This window comes from Heptranchias perlo, chromosome 16 (assembly GCF_035084215.1).
Source record: "Heptranchias perlo isolate sHepPer1 chromosome 16, sHepPer1.hap1, whole genome shotgun sequence".
Taxonomy (NCBI): domain Eukaryota; kingdom Metazoa; phylum Chordata; class Chondrichthyes; order Hexanchiformes; family Hexanchidae; genus Heptranchias; species Heptranchias perlo.
In genome coordinates, this window is record NC_090340.1 from 9,225,318 (window position 1) to 9,251,926 (window position 26,609).

Below are 26,609 nucleotides of genomic sequence, written 5' to 3' on the forward strand. Positions count from 1 at the left end.
ATCTGGAATAAAAAATACTAGTATCAGTAATGGTGGCCATGAAACTACCAGATCATCGTAAAAACCCACCTGGTTCACTAACGTCCTTTAGGGAAGGAAACCTGCCGTCCTTACCTGGTCTGGCCTATATGTGACTCCAGACCCACAGCAATGTGGTTGATTCTTAATTGCCCTCTGAAATGGCCGAGCAAGCCACTCAGTTGTAAAATCTCGCTACAAGTCAGAATAAGAATAAAACCGGACGGACCACCCGGCACTGGACACGACAAAGGCAAACCAAGCCCAGTCGACCCTGCAAAGTCCTCCTCACTAACATCAGGGGACTTGTGCCAAAATTGGGAGAGCTGTCCCACAGACTATTCAAGCAACAGCCTGACATAGCCATACTCATAGAATCATACCTTTCAGCCAATGTCCCAGACTCTTCCATCACCATCCCTGGGTATGTCCTGTCCCACCAGCAGGACAGACCGACCAGAGGTGGCGGTACAGTGATATACAGTCAGGAGTGAGTGGCCCTGGGAGTCCTCAACATTGACACTGGACCCCATGAAATCTCATGGCATCAGGTCAAACATGGGCAAGGAAACCTCCTGCTGATTACCACCTACCGTCCTCCTTCAGCTGATGAATCAGTCCTCCTCCATGTTGAGCGCCACTTGGAGGAAGCACTGATGGTAGCAAGGGCACAGAATGTACTCTGGGTGAGGGACTTCAATGTCCATCAATAAGAGTGGCTCGGTACCAACACTACTGACCGCGTCCTGAAGGACATAGCTTCTGGACTGGGCCTGCGGCAGGTGGTGAGCGAACCAACACGAGGGAAAAATCTGCTTGACCTCATCCTCACCAATCTACCTGTCGCAAATGCATCCGTCAATAACAGTATTGGTAGGAGTGACCACCGCACAATCCTTGTGGAGACGAAGTCCCGTCTTCGCACTGAGGACACCATCCAACGTGTTGTGTGGCACTACCACAGTGCTAAATGGGATAGATTCAGAACAGATCTAGCAGCTCAAAACTGGGCATCCATGAGGCGCTGTGGGCCAACAGCAGCAGCAGAATTGTATTCCAACACAATCTGTAACCTCATGGCCCGACATATTATCACTCTACCATTACCAACAAGCCAGGGGATCAACCCTGGTTCAATGAGGAGTGTAAAAGAGCATGCCAGGAGCAGCGTACCTAAAACTGAGGTGCCAATCTGGTGAAGCCACAACACAGGACTACATGCATACTAAACAGCGGAAGCAACATACTATAAACAAAGCTTTTTTTAAAAATTCGTTCATGGAATGTGGGCGTCACTGGCAAGGCCAGCAGTTATTGCCCATCCCTAATTGCCCTTGAGAAGGTGGTGGTGAGCCGCCTTCTTGAACCGCTGCAGTCCGTGTGGTGAAGGTTCTCCCACAATGCTGTTAGGTTGAGAGTTCCAGGATTTTGACCCAGCGACGATGAAGGAACGGTGATATATTTCCAAGTCGGGACGGTGTGTGACTTGGAAGGGAATGTGCAGGTGGTGTTGTTCCCATGTGCCTGCTGCTCTTGTCCTTCCAGGTGGTAGAGGTCGTGGGTTTGGGAGGTGCTGTCGAAGAAGCTCTTGGCGAGTTGTTGCAGTGCATCCTGTGGATGGTACACACTGCAGCCACTGTGCACCGGTGGTGAAGGGAGTGAATGTTTAGGGTGCTGGATGGGTGCCAATCAAGCGGGTTGCTTTGTCCTGGATAGTGTCAAGCTTCTTGAGTGTTGTTGGAGCTGCACTCATCCAGGCAAGTGGAGAGTATTCCATCACACTCCTGACTTGTGCCTTGTAGATGGTAGAAAGGCTTTGGGGAGTCAGGAGGTGAGTCACTCGCCGCAGAATACCCAGCCTCTGACCTGCTCTTGTAGCCACGGTATTTATGTGGCCGGTCCAGTTAAGTTTCAGGTCGATGGTGACCCCCAAGATGTTGATGGTGGGAGACTCAGCAATGGTAATGCCGAGTCCGAGAGCGGGAGGAGAGTACGAGAGGTGAGCGCGGTGTAAAAGGAGAGTCTAGAGAGCGTGAAGAGAGTCTGAGAAGTGAACGCAGTGTAAATCTAAGGCAAGTCATGGCAGCAGAGCTCGTACCTGTGATATGCTCCTCCTGCACTATGTGGGAAGTCATGGACACTACAGGTGTCCCTGGCGACCATGTGTGCAGAAAGTGTGTCCAGCTGCAGCTACTGGCTAACCGTATTTCGGAGCTGGAGCTGCGGGTGGATTCACTGTGGAGCGTCCGCGATGCTGAGATTATCGTGGATAGCACGTTCAGAGAGGTGGTCACACAGCAGGTAAAGATTACACAGGCAGAAAGGAAATGGGTGACCGCCAGGCAGAGTAAAAGGGCTAGGCAGGTAGAGCAAGAGTCCCCTGGGGCCATCTCCCTTTCAAACAGATATATCACTTTGGATACTGTTGAGGGAGATGGTTTATCAGGGGAAAGCAGCAAGAGACAAGTTCGTGGCACCACGGGTGGCTCTGCTGCACAGGAGGGGAGGAATAAGAGTGGCAGGGCTATAGTGATAGGGGATTCAATTGTAAGGGGAACAGATAGGCATCTCTGTGGCCGCAAACGTGACTCCAGGATGGTATGTTGCCTCCCTGGTGCTAGGGTCAAGGATGTCACGGAGCGGCTGCAGGGCATTCTGGAGGGGGAGGGTGAACAGCCAGTAGTCGTGGTCCATATCGGTACCAACGAAATAGGTTAAAAAAAAAATGGGATGAGGTCCTGCAAGTTGAATTTAAGGAGTTAGGAGATAAATTAAAAAGCAGGACCTTAAAGGTAGTGATCTCAGGTTTACTACCAGTGCCACGTGCTAGTGAGTATAGGAACAGGAGAATAGACAGGATGAATGCATGGCTGCAGGGATGGTGTAGGAGGGAGGGATTTAGATTCCTGGGACATTGGGGCCGGTTCTGGGAAAGATGGGACCTGTACAAGCGAGACGGGTTACACCCGAGCAGGACCGGGACCAATGTCCTCGCGGGGGTGTTTGCTCGTGCTGTTGGGGAAGGTTTAAACTAGAATGGCAGGGGGATGAGAACCCGGGCAGGGAGATAGAGGAGGGGGAAACAAGGATAGAAATAAAAGACAGAAAGGGAAGAATCAGAGAGAGCCAGCATGGATTTGTGAAAGGTAGGTCGTGCCTGACAAACCTGACTGAATTTTTTGAAGAGGTGACTAAAGTAGTGGTCAGGGGAATGTCAATGGATGTTATTTATATGGACTTCCAGAAGGCATTTGATATAGTCCCACATGAGGGACTCTTAGCTAAGATAGAAGCCCATGGAATCGAGGGAAAAGTACAGACTTGGTTAGGAAGTTGGCTGAGCGAAAGGCAACAGAGAGTAGGGATAATGGGTAGGTACTCACATTGGCAGGATGTGACTAGTGGAGTCCCGCAGGGATCTGTCTTGGGGTCTCAATTATTCACAATATTTATTAACGACTTAGATGAAGGCATAGAAAGTCTCATATCTAAGTTTGCCGATGACACAAAGATTGGTGGCATTGTAAGCAGAGTATATGAAAACATAAAATTACAAAGCGATATTGATAGATTAGGTGAATGGGCAAAACTGTGGCAAATGGAATTTAATGTAGACAAATGTGAGGTCATCCACTTTGGAACAAAATAGGATAGAACAGGGTACTTTCTAAATGGTAAAAAGTTAAAAACAGTGGATGTGCAGAAGGACTTAGGGGTTCAGGTACATAGATCACTGAAGTGTCATGAACAGGTGCAGAAAATAATCAATAAGGCTAATGAAATGCTGGCCTTTATATCTAGAGGACTGGAGTACAAGGGGGCAGAAGTTATGCTGCAGCTATACAAAACCCTGGTTAGACCGCACCTGGAGTACTGTGAGCAGTTCTGGGCACCGCACCTTCAGAAGGACATATTGGCCTTGGAGGGAGTGCAGCGTAGGTTTATTAGAATGACACCCGGACTTCAAGGGTTAAGTTATGAGGAGAGATTACACAAATTGGGGTTGTATTCTCTAGAGTTTCGAAGGTTAAGGGGTGATCTGATCGAAGTTTATAAGATATTAAGGGGAACAGATAGGGTGGATAGGGAGAAACTATTTCCGCTGGTTGGGGATTTTAGGAGTAGGGGGCACAGTCTAAAAATTAGAGCCAGACCTTTCAGGAGTGAGATTAGAAAACATTTCTACACACAAAGGGTGGTAGAAGTTTGGAACTCTCTTCCGCAAACGGCAATTGATACTAGCTCAATTGCTAAATTTAAATCTGAGATAAGATAGCTTTTTGGCAACCAAAGGTATTAAGGGATATGGGCCAAAGGCAGGTATATGGAGTTAGATCACAGATCAGCCATGATCTTATCAAATGGCGGAGCAGGCACGAGGGGCTGAATGGCCTACTCCTGTTCCTATGTTCCTAAGAAGCAATAGTGAAAGGCAGAGAAAACAAGGGCGAAAAACAAATAGGACCATAGTGCAAAATAAAATTGAGATGAATAGCAATCTTAAAAAGACAAGTCTAAAGGCACTGTGTCTAAACGCGCGGAGCATTCGCAATAAGGTAGATGAATTAACAGCGCAGATAGATATGAACAGTTATGATATAGATGTGATTACAGGGACAATACTGCAGGGTGACCAAGGATGGGAACTGAACATCCAGGAGTATTCAATATTTAGGAATGATAGGCAAAAAGGGAAAGGGGGTGGAGTAGCGTTGTTAGTAAAGGAGGAAATCAATGCAATAGTGAGGAAGGATATTGGCTCGGAAAATCACGATGTGGAATCTGAATGGGTGGAGCTAAGAAACACCAAGGGGCAGAAAACGTTGGTGGGGATTGTCTATAGGCCCCCAAACAGTAGTGGAGATGTAGGGGAGGGCAATAAACAGGAAATCAGAGATGCATGCACGAAGGGTATAACTATAATCATGGGTGACTTTAATCGACATATAGATTGGTCAAACCAAATTAGCAATAATACTGTGGGGGAGGAATTCCTGGAGTGTGTACGTGATGGTTTTCGAGACCAATACGTTGAGGAACCAACTAGAGAACAGGCGATCCTAGACTGGGTATTGTGCAATGAGAAAGGATTAATTAACAATCTTGTTGTGCGGGATCCCTTAGGGAAGAGCGACCATAACATGATAGAATTCCTCATTAAGATGGAGAGTGAAGTAGTTGAATCCGAAACTAGGGTACTGAATCTAAATAAAGGAAATTATGAAAGTATGAAGTGCGAGTTGGCTATGATAGATTGGGGAACTTTACTAAAAGGGATGACAGTGGATAGGCAATGGCTAATATTTAAAGAACATGTCCAGGAATTACAACAATTATTAATTCCTGTCTGACGCAAAAATAAAACAGGAAAGGTGGCTCAACCGTGGCTTACAAAAGAAATTAGGGATAGTATTGGGAGGTTAGGGAGGAAATTGCGGGTCCCCTAGCAGAGATATTTGAATCATCCACCGCTACAGGCGAGGTGTCTGAAGATTGGAGGGTAGCAAATGTTGTGCCTTTGTTTAAGAAGGGCGGCAGGGAAAAGCCTGGGAACTACAGACCGGTGAGCCTGACATCTGTAGTGGGTAAGTTGTTAGAGGGTATTCTGAGGGACAGGATCTACAGGCATTTGGAGAGGCAGGGACTAATTAGGAACAGTCAGCATGGTTTTGTGAGAGGAAAATCATGTCTCACGAATTTGATTGAGTTCTTTGAAGGGGTAACCAAGAAGATAGATGAGGGCTGTGCAGTAGACGTGGTCTACATGGACTTTAGCAAAGCCTTTGACAAGGTACCGCATGGTAGGTTGTTACATAAGGTTAAATCTCATGGGATCCAAGGTGAGGTAGCCAATTGGATACAAAATTGGCTTGACGACAGAAGACAGAGGGTGGTTGTAGAGGGTTGTTTTTCAAACTGGATGCCTGTGTCCAGCGGTGTGCCTCAGGGATCGGTGCTGGGTCCGCTGTTATTTGTTATTTATATTAATGATTTGGATGAGAATTTAGGAGGCATGGTTAGTAAGTTTGCAGATGACACCAAGATTGGTGGCATTGTGGACAGTGAAGAAGGTTATCTAGGATTGCAACGGGATCTTGATAAATTGGGCCAGTGGGCCGATGAATGGCAGATGGAGTTTAATTTAGATAAATGTGAGGTGATGCATTTTGGTAGATCGAATCGGGCCAGGACCTACTCCGTTAATGGTAGGGCGCTGGGGAGAGTTATAGAACAAAGAGATCTAGGAGTACAGGTTCATAGCTCCTTGAAAGTGGAGTCACAGGTGGATAGGGTGGTGAAGAAGGCATTCGGCATGCTTGGTTTCATTGGTCAGAACACTGAATGCAGGAGTTGGGATGTCTTGTTGAAGTTGTACAGGGCATTGGTGAGGCCACACTTGGAATACTGTGTACAGTTCTGGTCACCCTATTATAGAAAGGATATTATTAAACTAGAAAGAGTGCAGAAAAGATTTACTAGGATGCTACCGGGACTTGATGGTTTGACTTATAGGGAAAGGTTAGACAGACTGGGACCTTTTTTCCCTGGAGAGTAGGAGGTTTAGGGGTGATCTTATAGAAGTCTATAAAATAATGAGGGGCATAGATAAGGTAGACAGTCAAAATCTTTTCCCAAAGGTAGGGGAGTCTATAACGAGGGGGCATAGATTTAAGGTGAGAGGGGAGAGATACAAAAGGGTCCAGAGGGGCAATTTTTTCACTCAAAGGGTGGTGAGTGTCTGGAACGAGCTGCCAGAGGCAGTAGTAGAGGCGGGTACAATTTTGTCTTTTAAAAAGCATTTGGACAGTTACATGGGTAAGATGGGTATAGAGGGATATGGGCCAAGTGCAGGAAATTGGGACTAGCTTAGTGGTATAAACTGGGCAACATGGACATGTTGGGCCGAAGGGCCTGTTTCCATGTTGTAACTTCTATGATTCTATGATTAGATCCAAAGAGGAGGCATCTAAATTGCCAGAAAAAGCGGCAAGCTTGAGGATTGGGAGCAGTTCACAATTCAGCAAAGGAGGACAAAGAGATTGATTCAGAGGGGAAAATAGAGTATGAGAGTAAACTAGCAGGGAACATAAAAACTGACTATAAAAGCTTCTATAAATATGTCAAGAGAAAAAGATTAGTGAAGACAAATGTAGGTCCCTTACAGTCAGAAATGGGGGAAATTATAATGGGGAACAAAGAAATGGCAGAACAATTAAACACATACTTCGGTTCTGTCTTCACAAAGGAGGACACAAATAATCTGCCAGAAATGTTAGTGAGAGGGAGGAACTGAAAGAAACCAGTATTTGTAAAAAAAAGTGCTAGGGAAATTAATGGGGCTAAAGGCTGACAAATCCCCAGGGCCTGATAATCTACATCTCAGAGTACTAAAGGAAGTGGCCCTGGAAATAGTGGATGCATTGGTGGTCATCTTCCAAAATTCTATAGACTCTGGAACAGTTCCTACAGATTGGAGGGTGGCAAATGTAACCCCACTATTTAAAAAAGGAGGGAGAGAAAAAACGGAATTACAGACCCAGTTAGCCTAACATCAGTAGTGGGGAAAATGCTAGAGTCTATTATAAAAGATGTGATAACAGAACACTTGGAAGGCATTAACGGGATTGGACAAAGTCAGCATGGGTTTATGAAAGGGAAATCATGCTTAACAAATCTACTGGAGTTTTTTGAGGAGGTAACTAGTAGAATAGATAGGGGAGAACCAGTGGATGTGATGTATTTGGATTTTCAGAAGGCTTTTGATAAGGTCCCACACAAGAGGTTAGTGTGCAAAATTAAAGCACATGGGATTGGGGGGAATATACTGGCATGGATTGAGAATTGGTTGACAGACAGGAAACAGAGAGTAGGAATAAACGGGTCTTTTTCCAGGTGGCAGGCAGTGACTAGTGGGGTACCACAGGGATCAGTGCTTAGGCCCCAGCTGTTCACAATATATATCAATGATTTGGATGAGGGAACTAAATGTAACATTTCCAAGTTTGCAGACGACACAAAGCTGGGGTGGAATGTGAGCTGTGAGGAGGATGCAAAGAGGCTCCAGTGTGATTTAGACAAGTTGAGTGAGTGGGCAAAAACATGGCAGATGCAGTATAACGTGGATAAATGTGAGGTTATCCACTTTGGCTAGAAAAACAGAAAGGCACATTATCTGAATGGTGATAGATTGGGAAAAGGGGAGGTGCAACGAGACCTGGGTATCCTTGTACACCAGTCGCTGAAAGCGAGCATTCAGGTGCAGCAAGCAGTTAGGAAGGCGAATGGTATGTTGGCGTTCATTGCAAGAGGATTTGAGTACAGGAGCAGGGATGTCTTACTGCAGTTATACAGGGCCTTGGTGAGACCACATCTGGAGTATTGTGTGCAGTTTTGGTCTCCTTATCTGAGGAAGGATGTCCTTGCCATGGAGGGAGTGCAACGAAGGTTTACGGAGGGCCAAATGGCCGACATTTGCTCCTATTTTCTATGTTTCCATGTTTCTACGAACGTCATAGGGAGGTGGTTAGACTCTCTCTTGTTAGAGATGGTCATTGCCTTGGCTGGCGCGAATGTTACTTTTTTTTATATTCGTTCATGGGATGTGGGCGTCGCTGGCGAGGCCTGCATTTATTGCCCATCCCTAATTGCCCTTGAGAAGGTGGTGGTGAGCCGCCTTCTTGAACCGCTGCATTCCGTGTGGTGAAGGTTCTCCCACAGTGCTGTTAGGAAGGGAGTTCCAGGATTTTGACCCAGTGATGATGAAGGAACGGTGATATATTTCCAAGTCGGGATGGTGTGTGACTTGGAGGGGAATGTGCAGGTGGTGTTGTTCCCATGTACCTGCTGCTCTTGTCCTTTTAGGTGGTAGAGGTCACAGGTTTGGGAGGTGCTGTCGAAGAAGCCTTGGCGAGTTGCTGCAGTGCATCCTGTGGATGGTACAAACTGCAGCAACAGTGCGCCGGTGGTGAAGGGAGTGAATGTTTAGGGTGGTGGATGGGGTGCCAATCAAGCGGGCTGCTTTGTCCTGCATGGTGTCGAGCTTCTTGAGTGTTGTTGGAGCTGCATTCATCCAGGCAAGTGGAGAGTATTCCATCACACTCCTGACTTGTGCCTTGTAGATGGTGGGAAGGCTTTGGGGAGTCAGGAGATGAGTCACTCGCCGCAGAATACCCAGCCTCTGACCTGCTCTTGTAGCCACAGTATTTCTGTGGCTGGTCCAGTTAAGTTTCTGGTCCAAGGTGACCCCCAGGATGTTGATGGTGGAGGATTCGGCAATGGTAATGCCGTTGAATGTCAAGGGGAGGTGGTTAGACTCTCTCTTGTTGGAGATGGTCATTCCCTGGCACTTGTCTGGCACGAATGTTACTTGCCACTTGTGAGCCCCAGCCTGGATGTTATCCAGGTCTTGCTGCATGCGGGCTCGGACTGCTTCGTTTTCTGAGGGGTTGCGAATGGAACTGAACACTGTGCAATCATCAGCGAACATCCCCATTTCTGACCTTATGATGGAGGGAAGGTCATTGATGAAGCAGCTGAAGATGATTGGGCCTAGGACACTGCCCTGAGGAACTCCTGCAGCAATGCCCTGGGGCTGAGATGATTGGCCTCCAACAACCACTACCATCTTCCTTTGTGCTAGGTATGACTCCAGCCATCGGAGAGTTTTCCCCCTGATTCCCATCGACTTCAATTTTACTAGGGCTCCTTGGTGCCACACTCGGTCAAATGCTGCCTTGATGTCAAGGGCAGTCACTCTCACCTAACCTCTGGAATTCAGCTCTTTTGTCCATGTTTGGACCAAGGCTGTAATGAGGTCTGGAGCCGAGTGGTCCTGGCGGAACCCAAACTGAGCATCGGTGAGCAAGTTATTGGTGAGTAAGCGCCCCTTGATAGCACTGTCGACGACACTTTCCATCACTTTGCTGATGATTAAGAGTAGTCTGATGGGGCGGTAATTGGCTGGATTGGATTTGTCCTGCTTTTTGTGGACAGGACATACCTGAGCAATTTTCCACTTTGTCGGGTAGATGCCAGTGTTGTAGCTGTACTGGAACAGCTTGGCTAGAGGCGCAGCTAGTTCTGGAGCACAAGTCTTCAGCACTACAGCTGGGATGTTCTCGGGGCCCATAGCCTTTGTTGTATCCAGTGCACTCAGCCGTTTCTTGATATCACGTGGAGTGAATCGAATTGGCTGAAGACTGGCTTCTGTGATGGTGGGGATATCGGGAGGAGGCCGAGATGGATTATCCACTCGGCACTTCTGGCTGAAGATGGTTGCAAACGCTTCAGCCTTGTCTATTGCACTCACGTGCTGGACTCTGCCATCATTGATAATGGGGATGTTTGCAGAGCCTCCTCCTCCTGTTAGTTGTTTAATTGTCCACCACCATTCACGACTGGATGTGGCAGGACTGCAGAGCTTGGATCTGATCCGTTGGTTGTGGAATCGCTTAGCTCTGTCTATAGCATGTTGCTTCCGTTGTTTAGCATGCATGTAGTCCTGAGTTGTAGCTTCACCAGGTTGGCACCTCATTTTTCAGTAGGCATGGTGCTGCTCCTGGCATGCTCTTCTACACTCCTCATTGAACCAGGGTTGATCCCCTGGCTTATTGGTAATGGTAGAGTGGGGAATATGCCGGGCCATGAGGTTACAGATTGTGATGGAATGCAATTCTGCTGCTGCTGATGGCCCACAGCGCCTCATGGATGCCCAGTTTTGAGCTGTTCGATCTGTTCTGAATCTATCCCATTTAGCACGGTGGTAGTGCCACACAACACGTTGGATGGTGTCCTCAGTGCGAAGACGGGACTTCATCTCCACGAGGACTGTACCAATACTATCATGGACAGATGCATTTGCGACAGGTAAAATGGTGAGGACAAGGTCAAGTAATTTTTTCCCTCGTGTTGGTTCGCTCACCACCTGCTGCAGGCCCAGTCTGGCTGCTATGTCCTTCAGGACTCGGCCAGCTCGGTCAGTAGTGGTGCTACCGAGCCATTCTTGGTGATGGACATTGAAGTCTCTCACCCAAAGTACATTCTGTGCCCTTGCTACCCTCAATGCTTCCTCCAAGTGGTGCTCAACATGGAGGAGGACTGATTCATCAGCTGAGGGAGGGCGGTAGGTGGTAATCAGCAGGAGGTTTCCTTGACCATGTCTGACCTGATGCCATGAGATTTCATGGGGTCCAGAGTCAAATGTTGAAGACTCCCAGGGCCACTCCCTCCTGACTGTATATCACTGTACCGCCACCTCTGGTTGGTCTGTCCTGCCGGTGGGACAGGACATACCCAGGAATGGTGATGGAAGAGTCTGGGACGTTGGCTGAAAGATATGATTCTGCGAGTATGGCTGTGTCAGTCTGTTGCTTGAATAGTCTGTGGGACAGCTTTCCCAATTTTGGCACAAGTCCCCAGATGTTAGTGAGGAGGACTTTGCAGAGTCGACTGGGCTTGGTTTGCCTGTGTTGTGTCCGGTGCCTCGTGGTCCGATGCCGGGTGGCCCGTCCGGTTTTATTCTTATTATGACTTTTTTTTTAAGCGAGATTGTACAACGGAGTGGCTTGCTAGGCCGTTTCAGAGGGCAATTAAGAATCAACCACATTGCTGTGGGTCTGGAGTCACATATAGGTCAGACCGGGTAAGGACGGCAGGTTTCCTTCCCTAAAGGACATTAGTGAACTGGATGGGTTGCCACTTATCAGCCCAAGTCTGGATGTTGTCCATTTCTTGCTGCATGCGGGCACGGATTGCTTCATTATCTGAAGGGTTGTGAATGGAACTGAACACTGTGCAATCATCAGCGAACATCCCCATTTCTGACCTTATGATGGAGGGAAGGTCATTGAAGCAGCTGAAGATGGTTGGGCCTGGGACACAGCCCTGAGGAACTCCTGCAGCAATGTCCTGCTAAGCGATTCCACAACCAACAGATCAGATCAAAGCTCTGCAGTTTTCCCACATCCAGTCGTGAATGGTGGTGGACAATTAAACAACTAATGCAAGGAGGAGGTTCTGTAAACATCCCCATCCTCAATGATGGCAGAATCCAGCACGTGAGTGCAAAAGACAAGGCTGAAGCGTTTGCAACCATCTTCAGCCAGAAGTGCCGAGTGGATGATCCATCTCGGCCTCCTCCCAATATCCCCACCATCACTGAAGCCTGTCTTCAGTCAATTCGATTCACTCCACGTGATAACTAGAAATGGCTGAGTGCACTGGATACAACAAAGGCTATGGGCCCTGACAACATCCCGGCTGTAGTGCTGAAGACTTGTGCTCCAGAACTAACTGCGCCTCTAGCCAAACTGTTCCAGTACAGTTACAACACTGGCATCTACCCGACAATGTGGAAAATTGCCCAGGTATGTCCTGTCCACAAAAAAGCAGGACAAATCCAATCCAGCCAATTACCGCCCCATCAGTCTACTCTCAATCATCAGCAAAGTGATGGAAGGTGTCGTCGACAGTGCTATCAAGCAGAACTTACTCACCAATAACCTGCTCACCGATGCTCAGTTTGGGTTCCGCCAGGACCACTTGGCTCCAGACCTTATTACAGCCTTGGTCCAAACTTGGACAAAACAGCTGAATTCCAGAGGTGAGGTGAGAGTGACTGCCCTTGACATCAAGGCAGCATTTGACCGAGTGTGGCACCAAGGAGCCCTAGTAAAATTGAAGTCAATGAGTATCAGGGGGAAAACTCTCCAGTGGCTGGAGTCATAACTAGCATAAAGGAAGATGGTAATGGTTGTTGGAGGCCAATCATCTCAGCCCCAGGGCATTGCTGCAGGGGTTCCTCAGGCCAGTGTCCTAGGCCCAACCATCTTCAGCTGCTTCAATGACCTTCCCTCCATCATAAGGTCAGAAATGGGGATGTTCGCTGATGATTGCACAGTGTTCAGTTCCATTTGCAAGCCCTCAGATAACGAAGCAGTCCGTGCCCGCATGCAGCAAGACCTGGACAATATCCAGGCTTGAGACGATAAGTGGCAAGTAACATTTGTGCCAGACAAGTGCCAGGCAATGACCATCTCCAACTCCAACAAGAGAGAGTCTAACCACCTCCCCTTGACAATCAACAGCAATACCATCGCCGAATTCCCCACCATCAACATCCTGGGAGTCACCTTTGACCAGAAACTTAACTGGACCAGCCACAGAAATACTGTGGCTACAAGAGCAGGTCAGAGGCTGGGTATTCTGCGGAGAGTGACTCACCTCCTGACTTGCCCAAAACCTTTCCACCATCTGCAAGGCACAAGTCAGGAGTGTGATGGAATACTCTCCACTTGCCTAGATGAGTGCAGCTCCAACAACACTCGAAGCTTGACACCATCCAGGACAAAGCAGCCCGCTTGATTGGCACCCCCATCCACCACCCCTAAACATTCACTCCCTTCACCACCGGCGCACCGTGGCTGTAGTGTGTACCATCCACAGAATGCACTGCACGACTAGCCAAGGCTTCTGCGCCAGCACCTCCCAAACCTGCTAACTCTTCCACCTAGAAGGACAAGGGCAGCAGGCACATGGGAACACCACCACCTGCACGTTCCCCTCAAAGTCACACACTGTCACGACTTGGAAATATATCGCCGTTCCTTCATCGTCGCTAGGTCAAAATCCTGTAACTCCCTTCCTAACAGCACTGTGGGAGAACCTTCACCACACGGACTGCAGCAGTTCAATAAGGTGGCTCACCACCACCTTCTCAAAGGCAATTAAGGATGGGCAATAAATGCTGGCCTTGCCAGCGACACCCCACATCCCATGAATGAATAAAAAAAATGTTTTTCCTTTCAAGTACTTATCCAGTTCCCTTTTGAAGGCCATGATTGAATCTGCCTCCACCACCCCTCGGCAATGCATTCCAGATCCTAACCACTCGCTGCGTAAAAAAGCTTTTCTTCATATCACCTTTGGCAATCACCTTAAATCTACGTCCTCCGGTCCTGGACCCTTCTGCCAATATGAACAGTTTCTCTCTATCTACTCTGTCTAGACCCTTCATGATTTTGAATACCTCTATCAAATCTCCTTGCAACAGTCTCTGTTCCAAGAACAACCCCAGCTTCTCCAGTCTATCCATGTAACTAAAGTCCCTCATCCCTGGAATCATTCGAGTAAATCTCTTCTGCACCCTCTCTAAGGCCTTCACATCGTTCATTGATGTGCGGCGCCCAGAACTGGAGACAATATTCCAGTTGTGGCCACACCAGTGTTTTATAAAGGTTCATTGTGAATTCCTTGCTTTTGTACTCTATGCCTCTATTTATAAAGCCCAGGATCCCGTATGCTTTTTTAAACCACTTTCTCAACCTGTCCTGCCACCTTCAACAATTTGTGCACATATACCCCAGATCTCTCTGTTCCTGTACTCCTTTTAGAATTGTACCCTTTAGTCTATATTGCCTCTCCTCGTTCTTCCTACCGAAATGTATCACTTCGCATTTTTCTGCGTTAAATTTCATCTATCACGTGTCGCCCATGCCACCAACCTGTCTATATCCTCTTGAAGTCTATCACTATCCTCCTCACTGTTCACTACACTTCCAAGTTTTGTGTCATCTGTAAATTTTGAAATTGTGCCTCGTACACCCAAGTCCAAGTCATTAATATATATCAAGAAAAGCAGTGGTCCCAGCACCGACCCCTGGGGAACACCACTGTACACCTCCCTCCAGTCCCGAAAAACAACCGTTCACCACTACTCTGTTTCCTGTTACTTAGTCAATTCTGTATCCATGTTGCTACTATCCCTTTTATTCCATGGGCTTCAATCTTGATGACAAGCCTATTATGTGGCACTTTATCAAACGCCTTTTGAAAGTCCATATACACCACATTAGCTGCATTGCCCTCATCTACCCTCTCTGTTACCTCATCAAAAACTCTATTAAGTTAGTTAAACACGATTTGCCTTTAACAAATCTGTGCTGGCTTTCGCTAATCAATCTACACTCGTCCAAGTGACTGCTAATTCTGTCCCAGATTACCGTTTCTAAAAGTTTCCCCATCACTGAGGTTAAACTGACTGGCCTATAGTTGCTGGGTTTAACCTTACGCCCTTTTTTTTGAACAAGGGTGTAACATTTGCAATTCTCCAGTCCTCTGGCACCACCCCCTTATCTAAGGATGATTGGGAGATTATGGCCAGTACCTCCGCAATTTCCACCCTTACTTCCCTCAGCAATCTAGGGTGCATCCCCTCCGGACCTAATGACTTATCTACTTTAAGTACATAGCTAGCCTTTCAAGTACTTCCTCTATCAATTTTTAGTCCATCCAGTATCTCAACTATACCTTCCTTTACTGAGACTCTGGCAGCATCTTCTTCCTTGGGAAAGACAGATGCAAAGTACTCATTTAGTACCTCGGCCATGCCCTCTGCCTCCAGGAGTAGATCTCCTTTTTGGTCCCTAATCGGCCCCACCCCTCCTCTTACTACCTGTTTACATGCCTGTAGAAGACTTTTGGATTCCCTTTTATATTTGCCACCAGTCTATCTTCATACTCTCTTTGCCCCTCTATTTCATTTTTTACTTCCCCTCTGATCTTACTATATTCAGCCTGGTTCTCAACCTGACATCTGTCATACGTCCCTTTTCTCTGCTTCATTTTACTCTCTCTCTCTCTCTCGTCATCCAGGGAGCTCTGGCTTTAATTGCCCCACCTTTCCCCCTTGTGGGAACGTACCTAGACTGTACCAGAACCATCTACTCCTTAAAGGCCACCCATTCTTCAATTACAGTTTTGCCTGCCAATCCTTGATTCCAATTTACCCGGGCCAGATCAGTTCTCATCCCATTGAAATTGGCCCTCCTCCAATTGAATATTTTTACTTTAGAGTGGTCCATGTCCTTTTCCACAGCTATTCTAAACCTTATGATATTATGATCGCTGCTCCCTAAATGTTCCCCCACTGACACCTGCTCCACTTGATCCACCTCATTCCCCAGATCCGGCAATGCCTCCTTCCTCGTTGGGCCGGAAACGTACTGGTCAAGAAAGTTCTCCTGAACACACTTCAAAATTTCCTCCCCCTCTTTGCCCCTTGTATTATTACTATCCCAGTCTATCTTACAATAGTTGAAGTTCCCAGTTATCACTACTCTATAGCTCTGCAATTTCCCTGCAAATTTGCTCCTCTATATCCTTCCCACTGGTTGGTGGCCTATAGAATACACCCAGTAGTGTGATGGCACCTCTTTTGTTTCTAACTCTCACCAAATAGATTCATCACATCCGGCACAGGGGCTGGACTGAGACACGAACAAAGCTGATTCTGTCCCACCTGCTCTGTAGCCGCCGACTGCCTCACGAGGTGAGGGGGGGGGGGGGGGGGGGAGGTGAGGGGGGGGAGGTGAGGGGGGGAGGGGAGGTGAGGGGGGGGGGGGGAGGTGAGGGGGGGGGGGGGGGAGGTGAGGGGGGGGGGGGAGGTGAGGGGGGGGGGAGGTGAGGGGGGGGGAGGGGGGGGAGGTGAGGGGGGAGGGGGGAGGTGAGGGGGGGAGGTGAGGGGGGGGAGGTGAGGGGGGGAGGTGAGGGGGGGGATGTGAGGGGGGGGGATGTGAGGGGGGGAGGGGGGGGAGGTGAGGGGGGGGAGGTGAGGGGGGGGAGGTGAGGGGGGGGGAGGTGAGGGGGGGGGGGAGGTGAGGGGGGGGGGAGGTGAGGGGGGGGGAGGTGAGGGGGGGGGGGGGAGGTGAGGGGGGGGGGAGGTGAGGGGGGGGGGTGAGGGGGGGGGGGAGGTGAGGGGGGGGGGGGAGGTGAGGGGGGGGGGAGGGAGGGAGTGAGGGGGGGGGGGAGGTGAGGGGGGGGGGGGAGGTGAGGGGGGGGGGGGAGGTGAGGGGGGGGGGAGGTGAGGGGGGGGGGAGGTGAGGGGGGGGGGGAGGTGAGGGGGGGAGGGGGGGGGATGTCCCACAGCCTCACCCGACACTGCCTCATCCTAGTGACCATTATTCATGCGCGAAGCCAGGTAGTGAGCGTTGGAAGGCTATTCGACAACAAGGCATCACAGACCAGCTCAGTCTAACCAGCATCTAAGACACACTCACTTTCCAGCAGGGATTGCTGGAGAGGGAGCAACAGCCTGGTCGATTCTCCTCTCTGAAGTATTACAGATGAACAAGAAGGATGCCTCCATGCTGGGCGGGGGAATGCACTCACCTGTAAGCCATAATAAACGCCACTAGCTTCTTGTAAAGGTCCAGGGTGTGCTTGTGCGGGTCGAAGGTGTTGGGGTGCAACTTCATGAAGGGCAGCACTATGCTGTTATATTCCTCTTCGATATTGAGCAGGTCTTTCTCGACTGCCAGCGCCACCCCTGTACCAAGCAGCAATCGGTTCCGCTCCTCCTCGGACCTGCGCAAACAATCAAAACCAAAATGAATCAATCAGTCGCACACTGGGCCGTCTCCCCCGCCTCCCTTCGGTTCTCCCAGCTGTCTAATTGGCCATTCGTCACTTGTGAGCCAAAGCAGTGACTGTAGGGCATTCGACTATGGAGGGCATCGCAGCTGAGCCCACTCCTGACACCTGGTTTCTATTTAACATTATGTACACAAAAGGGTTCCTGTCACAGCCGTCCTAAACTTCATCTGGTTTAAAAACCTACTGCCCCCCTCACTTCCTGAAGTCTGGCACCCTCCACCCCATCAGTGTTCTCACCATACGTTTACTTGTCAGGGATGAACGGCCCTGCTCTGAATCGAGGAGGTTACTCCTTAACATCTCAACATCCTCAACACACCAAGTCCAGGACCGGAACCCGGGGAGGGGAGGGAGTGGTTCCACTCCACTCATAGGGCAGCAGGGAGCTAGGATGGGTGGGGATGACACAGACTGAGGGGGAGACAGAGGAGGGCCCCCCGCCCCGGGCAAGGGGAGGGGGAAGACAGAGGAGGGCCCCCCCCGCCCCAGGCAAGGGGAGGGGGAAGACAGAGGAGGGCCCCCCCACCCCGGGCAAGGGGAGGGGGAAGACAGAGGAGGGCACCCCCGCCCCGGGAAAGGGGAGGGGGAAGACAGAGGAGGGCCCCCCTGCCCCAGGAAAGGGGAGGGGGAAGACAGAGGAGGGCACCCCCGCCCCGGGAAAGGGGAAGGGGAAGACCGAGGAGGGCCCCCCCAACCCGGGCAAGGGGAGGGGGAAGACAGAGAGGCCCCTCCGCCCTCTCAGGGCAAGGATTTGGGGGGGGGGGGGGGGGCATGGTCCCTGTTTGCATCCTGAGGTTTCCTTTGCTGATGAAAATTTGTTTAAACCTCAATATTTTGTCCCCATTGGCTCAACTCAGCTGGTTAAAGGACCGAGTAACTGAGCCTTCAACTGATTTAAGCCCATCCCGTCCCTCCCCAACAGCGGGCCTCTCACCAGAACATTGGGTGGTGCAGGGTGCTGATCCCAGGCCAGAGCGACAGGTAGGGTTTCCAGCGGGAATCAGTGCTTGTGATCTCGAACATCATGGAAAGCAGAAGCGGCACCCAGCCTGACTGGCTCTCCAATGCTGCCTCCTCTGAAAACAGACACCAAACAGCGGTTAAAGCACTCGAAACATGCCCCAGATACACAACCCCAGGAGCCTGGTTTTCAGACACACCTCCACAACTCTCCCCACAACTGAAACTTCACTCCTCTCTGCATTCCTTGGCTCACTGGGAGCACTCTCACCTCTAATTTAGAAGATTGTGGGTTCAAGTCCTAGAGACTTGAGCACAAAATCTAGGCTGACACTCCAATGCAGTACCGAGGGAGCACTGCACTGTCAGAGGTAGCTTTTAACAATCGCTCCATATCCTTCTCTAGTACACCCATGTTCTTACTTCCATCATTTATAAAAACTGATGCAAAATATTTCTTTATTATGTCTGCCATACCACCATCCACTACAATTAGACTCTCTGCTTCATTCCTGAGTGGTTGTAACCCTCTCCAATTATCCTTTTATGTGCTAATAAAAGCCCTTACAATTTGTTCTTAGATTATCTATGGTCTTTTTTCATTTTCCCTTTTAGCCCCTAATCTGCCCTTTCACCACCCCCCGACAACTACACTTTCTATTTTGTTCCTGCTTATCTTTAGCATCGTTAGCCCTACCTTTATCATCTACCTCCCTTTTACGTTTCAGTATAGTTTTAAACTCTATTCTTTCAAGCACTCCTTTTTGCCTTACAGGAATCTATTCATCCCATATTTGAAGATTTCCCATGGCTGATCCAACAACCTGTTTGAAAGAACGAACGAACTTGGATTTATTTGGCCAATTCATGAGCTCAGGACGTCCCAAAGTGTTTTACATCCAATGAAGTACTTTTTGAAGTGTAGTCGCTGTTGTAATGTAGGAAACGCAGCAGCTAATTTGCACACAGCAAGGTCCCACAAACAGCAATGAGATAATGACCAGATAATCTGTTTTAGTGATGTTGGTTGAGGGATAAATATTGGCCAGGACACTGGGGAGAACTCCCCTGCTCTTCTTCGAATAGTGCCACAGGATCTTTTACGTCCACCTGAGGGCAGACGGGGGTCTCGGTTTGTCCCATCCAAAAGACGAAGTTTGTGGACTTTTCTGCCCAGTTAATTTGAACCAGGTCCCTTCTTATCTCACTGAACTTTGCCTTTTTCCAGACCAGCACCCTTATCTTTGACTTCATTATCCTTCTCTAGTCTTACATCGAACCTAGCCATGTTGTGGTCGCTATTCCCCAATCGTTCTTCAACTCTCATCACTTATTTGCCCCACTATATTTCCCAAAACTAAAATTAAGCAAATGCTTCTTCCCTGGTTTGACTAGAAACATTCTAATCTCAAAAGCAGTCCTGGATGCATTCTAAAAAGCGTGCACCCTTTGATCATATACATTTTATTCTAGTCTATCTTGCGATAGTTAAAATCACCCAATATTATATTACTGGAGAGGAGGGGTTTGCTGATGGTTCAATGATTTTATTCAGTGAGTAGCTGAAGCACACAGATCAAGGCCCTGGTTTGATCCACGCTCCGTCCTGAGTTGGTTGATGTGCTGTTGAGGAGCTACAGTTGACTCAGTGGCCCTGGGTTTGGAAGGGCCACCATCAGCCAGGGTTCCCAACTCCCGATGCTATCCAACCCTTACTGGGGCACATGTGCATCTCAGGTTTGGACATGGCTGGGCTCGGCTATGATGCACCACATTGCTGAAGAGCCCACCGACTGTCCATGCTCACTTGTAAAGAATGGGCATCACGAGGAGGTACTGGAGGAGTCCAGCACCTGTGCAACCTTTCCTCAGCGAGAGTCAGTGCCTGCAGGTCAATATAATTAGCAAAGACAACCGGGAGGAGGTTGGGGCTGACAAGACGATACCTCTGTTGCCATTTACAGCTCCTCTAGACCCATCTTTTGTTTCTTTACTTGTCCCATTCCCACCCTCCTTGCTTTGCACCATCATCCCTTTTGTCATTTAATCACTCCTGCCCTCCACCCTATCAGAGACCTTCCCTTTTGTTCTTTCCCCCACTCCCCTTTCCCTGACTCTGTACTTGCTCAAAAACTGTTTAATCTTCAACTTATTCCAGTTCTGCCCAAGGGTCATTGACCTGAAACGTTAACTCTGTTTCTTTCTCCACCGATGCTGCCTGATTGCTGAGTATTTCCAGCATTTTCTGTTTTTATTTCAGATTTCCAGCATCCACAGTATTTTGCTCTTGACCTTGTGGGAATTAGTAACAAGGACCTAAGCTATCAAGGCGTGCAGTGAGGCCCCAAGCTCAGTAACTTGCATCAGCCAGACGGGTGGCTTTTGTGTTTGCTCAATTCCCTGGATAAATGTAGACTTTATTCTTCAATCTCGCCCGAGATCACCAACTCATCCAAATGGCCACATCTGAGCCTACACAGAGGTAGCACTCTCGCCTCGGAGTCAGAAGGTTGTGGGTTCGAGTCCCACGCCAGGCTAACACTCCAGTGCAGTACTGAGGGAGTGCTGCACTGTCGGAAGAGACGTTTTTCAGATGAGACGTTAAACAGATGCCCCGTCTGCCCTCTCAGGTGGACAGGAAGATTCCATGGCAATATTATGAAGAGCAGGAGAGTTCTCCCTGATGTCCTGGCCGATACTTATCCCTCAAACAACACCACTAAAAACAGATTATCTGCTCATTATCACATTGCTGTTTATGGGATCTTGCTGTGCACAAATTGGCTGCTGTTTTTTTTTTATTCGTTCATGGGATGTGGGCGTCGCTGGCGAGGCCGGCATTTATTGCCCATCCCTAATTGCCCTTGAGAAGGTGGTGGTGAGCCGCCTTCTTGAACCGCTGCAGTCCGTGTGGTGATGGTTCTCCCACAGTGCTGTTAGGAAGGGAGTTCCAGGATTTTGACCCAGCGACAATGAAGGAACGGCGATATATTTCCAAGTCGGGGTGGTGTGTGACTTGGAGGGGAACATGCAGGTGGTGTTGTTCCCATGTGCTTGCTGCTCTTGTCCTTCTAGGTGGTAGAGGTCGCGGGTTTGAGAGGTGCTGTCAAAGAAGCCTTGGCAAGTTGCTGCAGTGCATCCTGTGGATGGTACACACTGCAGCCACAGTGCGCCAGTGGTGAAGGGAGTCAATGTTTAGGGTGGTGGATGGGGTGCCAATCAAGCGGGCTGCTTTGTCCTGGATGGTGTCGAGCTTCTTGAGTGTTGTTGGAGCTGCACTCATCCAAGCAAGTGGAGAGTATTCCATCACACTCCTGACTTGTGCCTTGTAGATGATGGAATGGCTTTGGGGAGTCAGGAGGTGAGTCACTCGCCGCAGAATACCCAGCCTCTGACCTGCTCTTGTAGCCACAGTATTTATATGGCTGGTTCAGTTAAGTTTCTGGTCAATGGTGACCCCTAGGATGTTGATGGTGGGGGATTCGGTGATGTTAATGCCGTTGAATGTGAAGGGGAGGTGGTTAGACTCTCTCTTGTTGGAGGTGGTCATTGCCTGGCACTTGTCTGGCGCGAATGTTACTTGCCACTTATGAGCCCAAGCCTGGATGTTGTCCAGGTCTTGCTGCATGCAGGCACAGACTGCTTCATTATCTGAGGGGTTGCGAATGGAACTGAACACTGTGCAGTCATCAGCGAACATCCCCATTTCTGACCTTATGATGGAGGGAAGGTCATTGATGAAGCAGCTGAAGATGGTTGGGCCTAGGACACTGCCCTGAGGAACTCCTGCAGCAATGCCCTGGGGCTGAGATGATTGGCCTCCAACCACTACCATCTTCCTTTGTGCTAGGTACGACTCCAGCCTTCCTATATTACAACAGAGACCACACTTCTAAAGTACTTCACTGACTGTAAAGTGCTTTGGGAGGTCCTGAGGTTGTGAAAGGTGCTTTATAAATATAAGTCCTTCTTTCTTCCTTACACAGGAGGCGTCAAGAGATCAAGAGCAGGGACCCTGTCTGACATCCCCCGCCCTAGCCCCAGGCAGTGAGGCCAACTGCAGCACCCCTACTGCAGATCAGCCCATTCATCACAGGCCGAGGATCCAATCTGGGACCTTTCAGCCCCCTTAGGTCTCAGTATCAGATGGGGCAGTGCATTTACCCTGCCCCCGAATCACCAGCACCATTTCTGGCCAAAGTACCTTTCTTCAGTAAGTCGCGGATTGTCGTCGTGTGCTGGCTGAGCAGTGCTGACCTGGGAATGGAGAACAGCAGCTCTCCCTCTTCAATCTCATCCTTTGCCACCAGGCCATAATCTGCCACTGTGCCCTCCTTACTCACATAAACCTGGGTGGCAACCAAAAAAAACACAAAAATTATATAGTGAAAGCCGCGCATTAAATGCAACTCAAATGCTCGTTTGTAAAAATCGGAAATCACGAGATCACTGTGGGGATTAAAACAAGAGATGGGAGAGGAGTGTTAGGAATAATAAGTATGGTACAATAGTGATAGTAGTTACTATAGGGTTAACAGGGGGCTTTGAGTGCCAAGTAGAAAGCTGGGAGTGATGATGATGAAAGACAGCGAGGTGACATCGTGTCTACAAAGGTGGTGATAATTCAGGGACATGCAGACGCTGGAGTGTGAGAAATATCTGAGATAAGAAGGTGCTGCCCTCCAAGGTCGACCTGACCACTCGAGCGTGTGAAATGTCTGGAGAACAATAAAGAGTGAGTCACAATGCACATGCGGTTGTCTACGTGGCTGCTGCCATACTTGTGTACTAAATTTATGTACTACTAGCGTATTTACGTACTAACCTTACGTACTAAACTGTAGGAACTCTAAATGGTATTGATGAGGCGATCGTGAGCGGTCAGAGGGCTTAATTCACGGACCCCGATGAGTTCATTACTTGTAAGTATAAAGGTGCCTATCTCATAATGACTGCTTATGTTGGGTTTATATTCATTTGTTAAATAAATAATATTGATCAGACAACTCTCTGTCTCGAGTCCATGAACCTACATTGAAGTAAAAGGATAAGGATTGTCCTAACAAGGGGGAGGAGAGAATCAGCCTAGTTGCTAAGTTCAAGTGTGTGGATGTTGGGGTGAAGACAGGATCAGGTTTGGTCAAAGCATCTGCCCACACTCGCCGGCACGGATCGACCACTTGGGGAGAGCTACCCGTAGGAATAAGGAGGAGAAATGCTCTCTGTTTAAAGTCTGGGAGCCAAATTCCTGAGGAAGCAACAATCAGAGCCTGAGCCCTTTTCTGAGAAGAGGAACCAGCCCCTGCCACTGTCAGACACCCAAAATCAGCCAGCTCCAGACTACAGGAGTATCGTCACAGCCTCGAAGCACGAGCTGTCACCAGGGAGCTGGCAAAGTAGCAAAATACTTTAGTGATACTCTCACCTCAGCAATATATAACCAGCGGCATGGCTCATTCACAAACATTTTAAACGTTCAGAATGGAGACGACCTCAGGGCTGACACCTCTGACTGGTCATGCTCATAAATCAGTTCCCAGGCTTCACCAGGCCACACCTACTGCTTAGAAGTGTTTTGCCATTAATTAAACTTTCAGTTACAATGTTGGAATGATTTAAGTTATTTCAATTTTCAGTTTTTAGTGTGGAACTGTCATGGATGCTTTGTGTTTGTTGTGGAGTGAGATTCCTGGATCCGATTGGTGCCTGCTAACCACATGGTTAGAAAGGACCAATTAGAGACCAAGTAGGAATTGTACATTCACACAGGTACACAAAATGTGATTGGGTAGACTGATAGATTTCCCGGTCTGAAGTACAGGACTGCTGTACAGAATACAGACAGTGAGAAAATAACAAGCTCAGGCTACTGCTTGCTTAATGTCAAAGCTGCTCCTGAATCAGCCAAGCAGCACAACCTAACAACTTCTTTTAACTAACAACCATCCTCCAGACCACACGATGCCTCGTTGGAAGGTCGATGCCTCTCTCTGGGTGACCAGCAGCTGCAGTGATGTGATATGGCTCCCCAGCCCACTGCTGTGAAACACAGTCTCATCCCCATCCCCATCCCTGGGGGCAAGACAAGCACTCATAGGGACATGGGAATTGCTGGACGAGAAAAGACCAAGGTCCATCTAGTTTGCCTTCTACCTTCCCGGTAGTCGCATGACCCAATGATAATGGAGTTATTGACTAATCACAACAATCAATCTCTATCAATTAGTCTAAAACAGACCCAGACATGAGAAACAGTGAAGCTCACCTCTCATCAACATCTGGCAAGCAAGAATCCTCCCCCCTCCCAGATCTCCACTCTCCATCGAGATGTTTTCAGGCACCAGGGAGCAACTGGAGATTCCCCACTGCCAACAGCAGGAGAATGGAACAAGCAACTTAACCCCTTCCAAGTAACCGTGGGCACGCTGCCATTTACTCTCTGTTGGGATATTTAAAAATAAAAACAGATACCCAATTCTCTCTCTGTTCCCTCCCCTCACCTTCGAGCTGAGCTCCAGCCCCGACTGTCTGCACCAGTCCAGGAATCGGTCCAGCGCTTCCTCCATCTCTTGTTCCGGATTTCCGGGCGTTTCCGCAGACTCAACCTACGGTGTGGGAGAAATGTCAAAGATCAGACAGTGTCCACAGAAAGCCAGTCCCAGCTCAGCGGCACTGCCCATAGCAATACTATAGGAGAAGGCCCCAGCCTCAATCCCTCGTCTGCCTTGAGGTAGCTGACCCCATACAGGGAAGCGGGGTAAGAACATAAGAAATAGGAGCAGGAGTAGGACATACGGCCCCTCGAGCCTGCTCCGCCTTTCAATCAGATCACGGCAGATCTTATTGAATCTCCACTTTCCTGCCCGATCCCCATATCCCTTGATTCCCCTAGAGTCCAAAAATCTATCAATCTCAGCCTTGAATATACTCAATGACTCAGCATCCACAGCCCTCTGGGCTAGAGAATTCCAAAGATTCACAACCCTCTGTGTGAAGAAATTCCTCCTCATCTCAGTCTTGAATGGCCGATCCCTTATCCTGCGACTATGCCCCCTAGTTCTAGACTCTCCAGCCAGGGGAAACAACCTCCCAGCATCTACCCTGTCAAGACCCTTCATAATCTTATACGTTTCAATGCAATCACCTCTCATTCTTCTAAACTCCAAAAAGTATAGGCCCATTCTACTGAACCTTTCTTCATAGGACAACCCTCTCAACCCAGGAATTAATCTAGTGAACCTTTGTTGCACCGCCTCCAAGGCAAGTATATCCTTGGATAAGGAGACTAAAACTGTACGCGGTACTCCAGGTGTGGTCTCACCAAAGCCCTGTACAACTGTAGTAAGACTTCCTTACTCTTGTATCCAAAACCCCCTTGCAACAAAGGCTAACATGCCATTTGCTTTCCTAATTGCCTGCTATACCTGCATACTAACTTTTTGTGTTTCTTGTATGAGGACACCCAAATCTCTCAATTTAATAGTTTCGCACCATTTTAAAAATATTCTGTTTTTCTATTCTTCCTACCATTTCCCCACATTATACTCCATCTGCCACCTTCTTGCCCACTCACTTAATCTGTCTATTTCCCTATGCAGACTCTGTGCCCTCCTCACAGCTTGCTTTGCCACCTAGCTTTGTATTAGTCCCTTCATCTAAGTCATTAATATAGATTGTAAATAGTTGAGGCCCAAGTACCAATCCTTGCAGCACCCCACTAGTTACAGCCTACCAACCGGAGAATGACCCATTTATCCCTACTCTCTGTTTTCTGTCCTTTAGCCAATCCTCTGTCCATGCTAATAATACCCCAACCCCATAAGCACTTACTTTGTGTAACAACCTTTTATGTGGCATCTTATCGAATGCCTTTTGAAAATCCAAATATACCACATCCACTGGTTCCCCTTTATCTACCCTGCTAGTTACATCCTCAAAAAACTAATAAATTTGTCAAACACAATTTCCCTTTCATAAAACCATGTTGACTCTGCCTAATTATATTATGATTTTCTAAGTGCCCTGTTACCACTTCCTTAATAATGGATTCCAGTATTTTCCCGACTACTGATGTCAGGCGAACTGGCCTGTAGTTCCCTATTTTCTCTCTCCCTCCTTTCTTGAATAGGGATCGTTCCAGAATCTAGAGAATTTTGGAAGATCATAACCAATGCATCCACTATCTCTGCAGCCACCTCTTT

The 26,609-nt window shown here is 48.5% G+C and overlaps 1 protein-coding gene across 2 annotated transcripts in view; it reads right to left on the bottom strand.

Annotated features, from left to right (window-relative positions):
- setd6 (SET domain containing 6, protein lysine methyltransferase) overlaps nt 1-26,609 on the bottom strand; it is a 34,548-nt gene that overhangs the window by 5,451 nt on the left and 2,488 nt on the right. For both annotated transcript variants that reach the window (XM_067997633.1, XM_067997632.1), the window contains exons 2-5: nt 24,909-25,013; nt 22,613-22,757; nt 18,383-18,524; nt 17,185-17,379 (exon numbers count right to left, since the gene is read on the bottom strand). In XM_067997633.1, the coding sequence (XP_067853734.1) occupies nt 17,185-17,379; nt 18,383-18,524; nt 22,613-22,757; nt 24,909-25,013 (587 nt within the window). The remainder of the gene's footprint in view (nt 1-17,184; nt 17,380-18,382; nt 18,525-22,612; nt 22,758-24,908; nt 25,014-26,609) is intronic.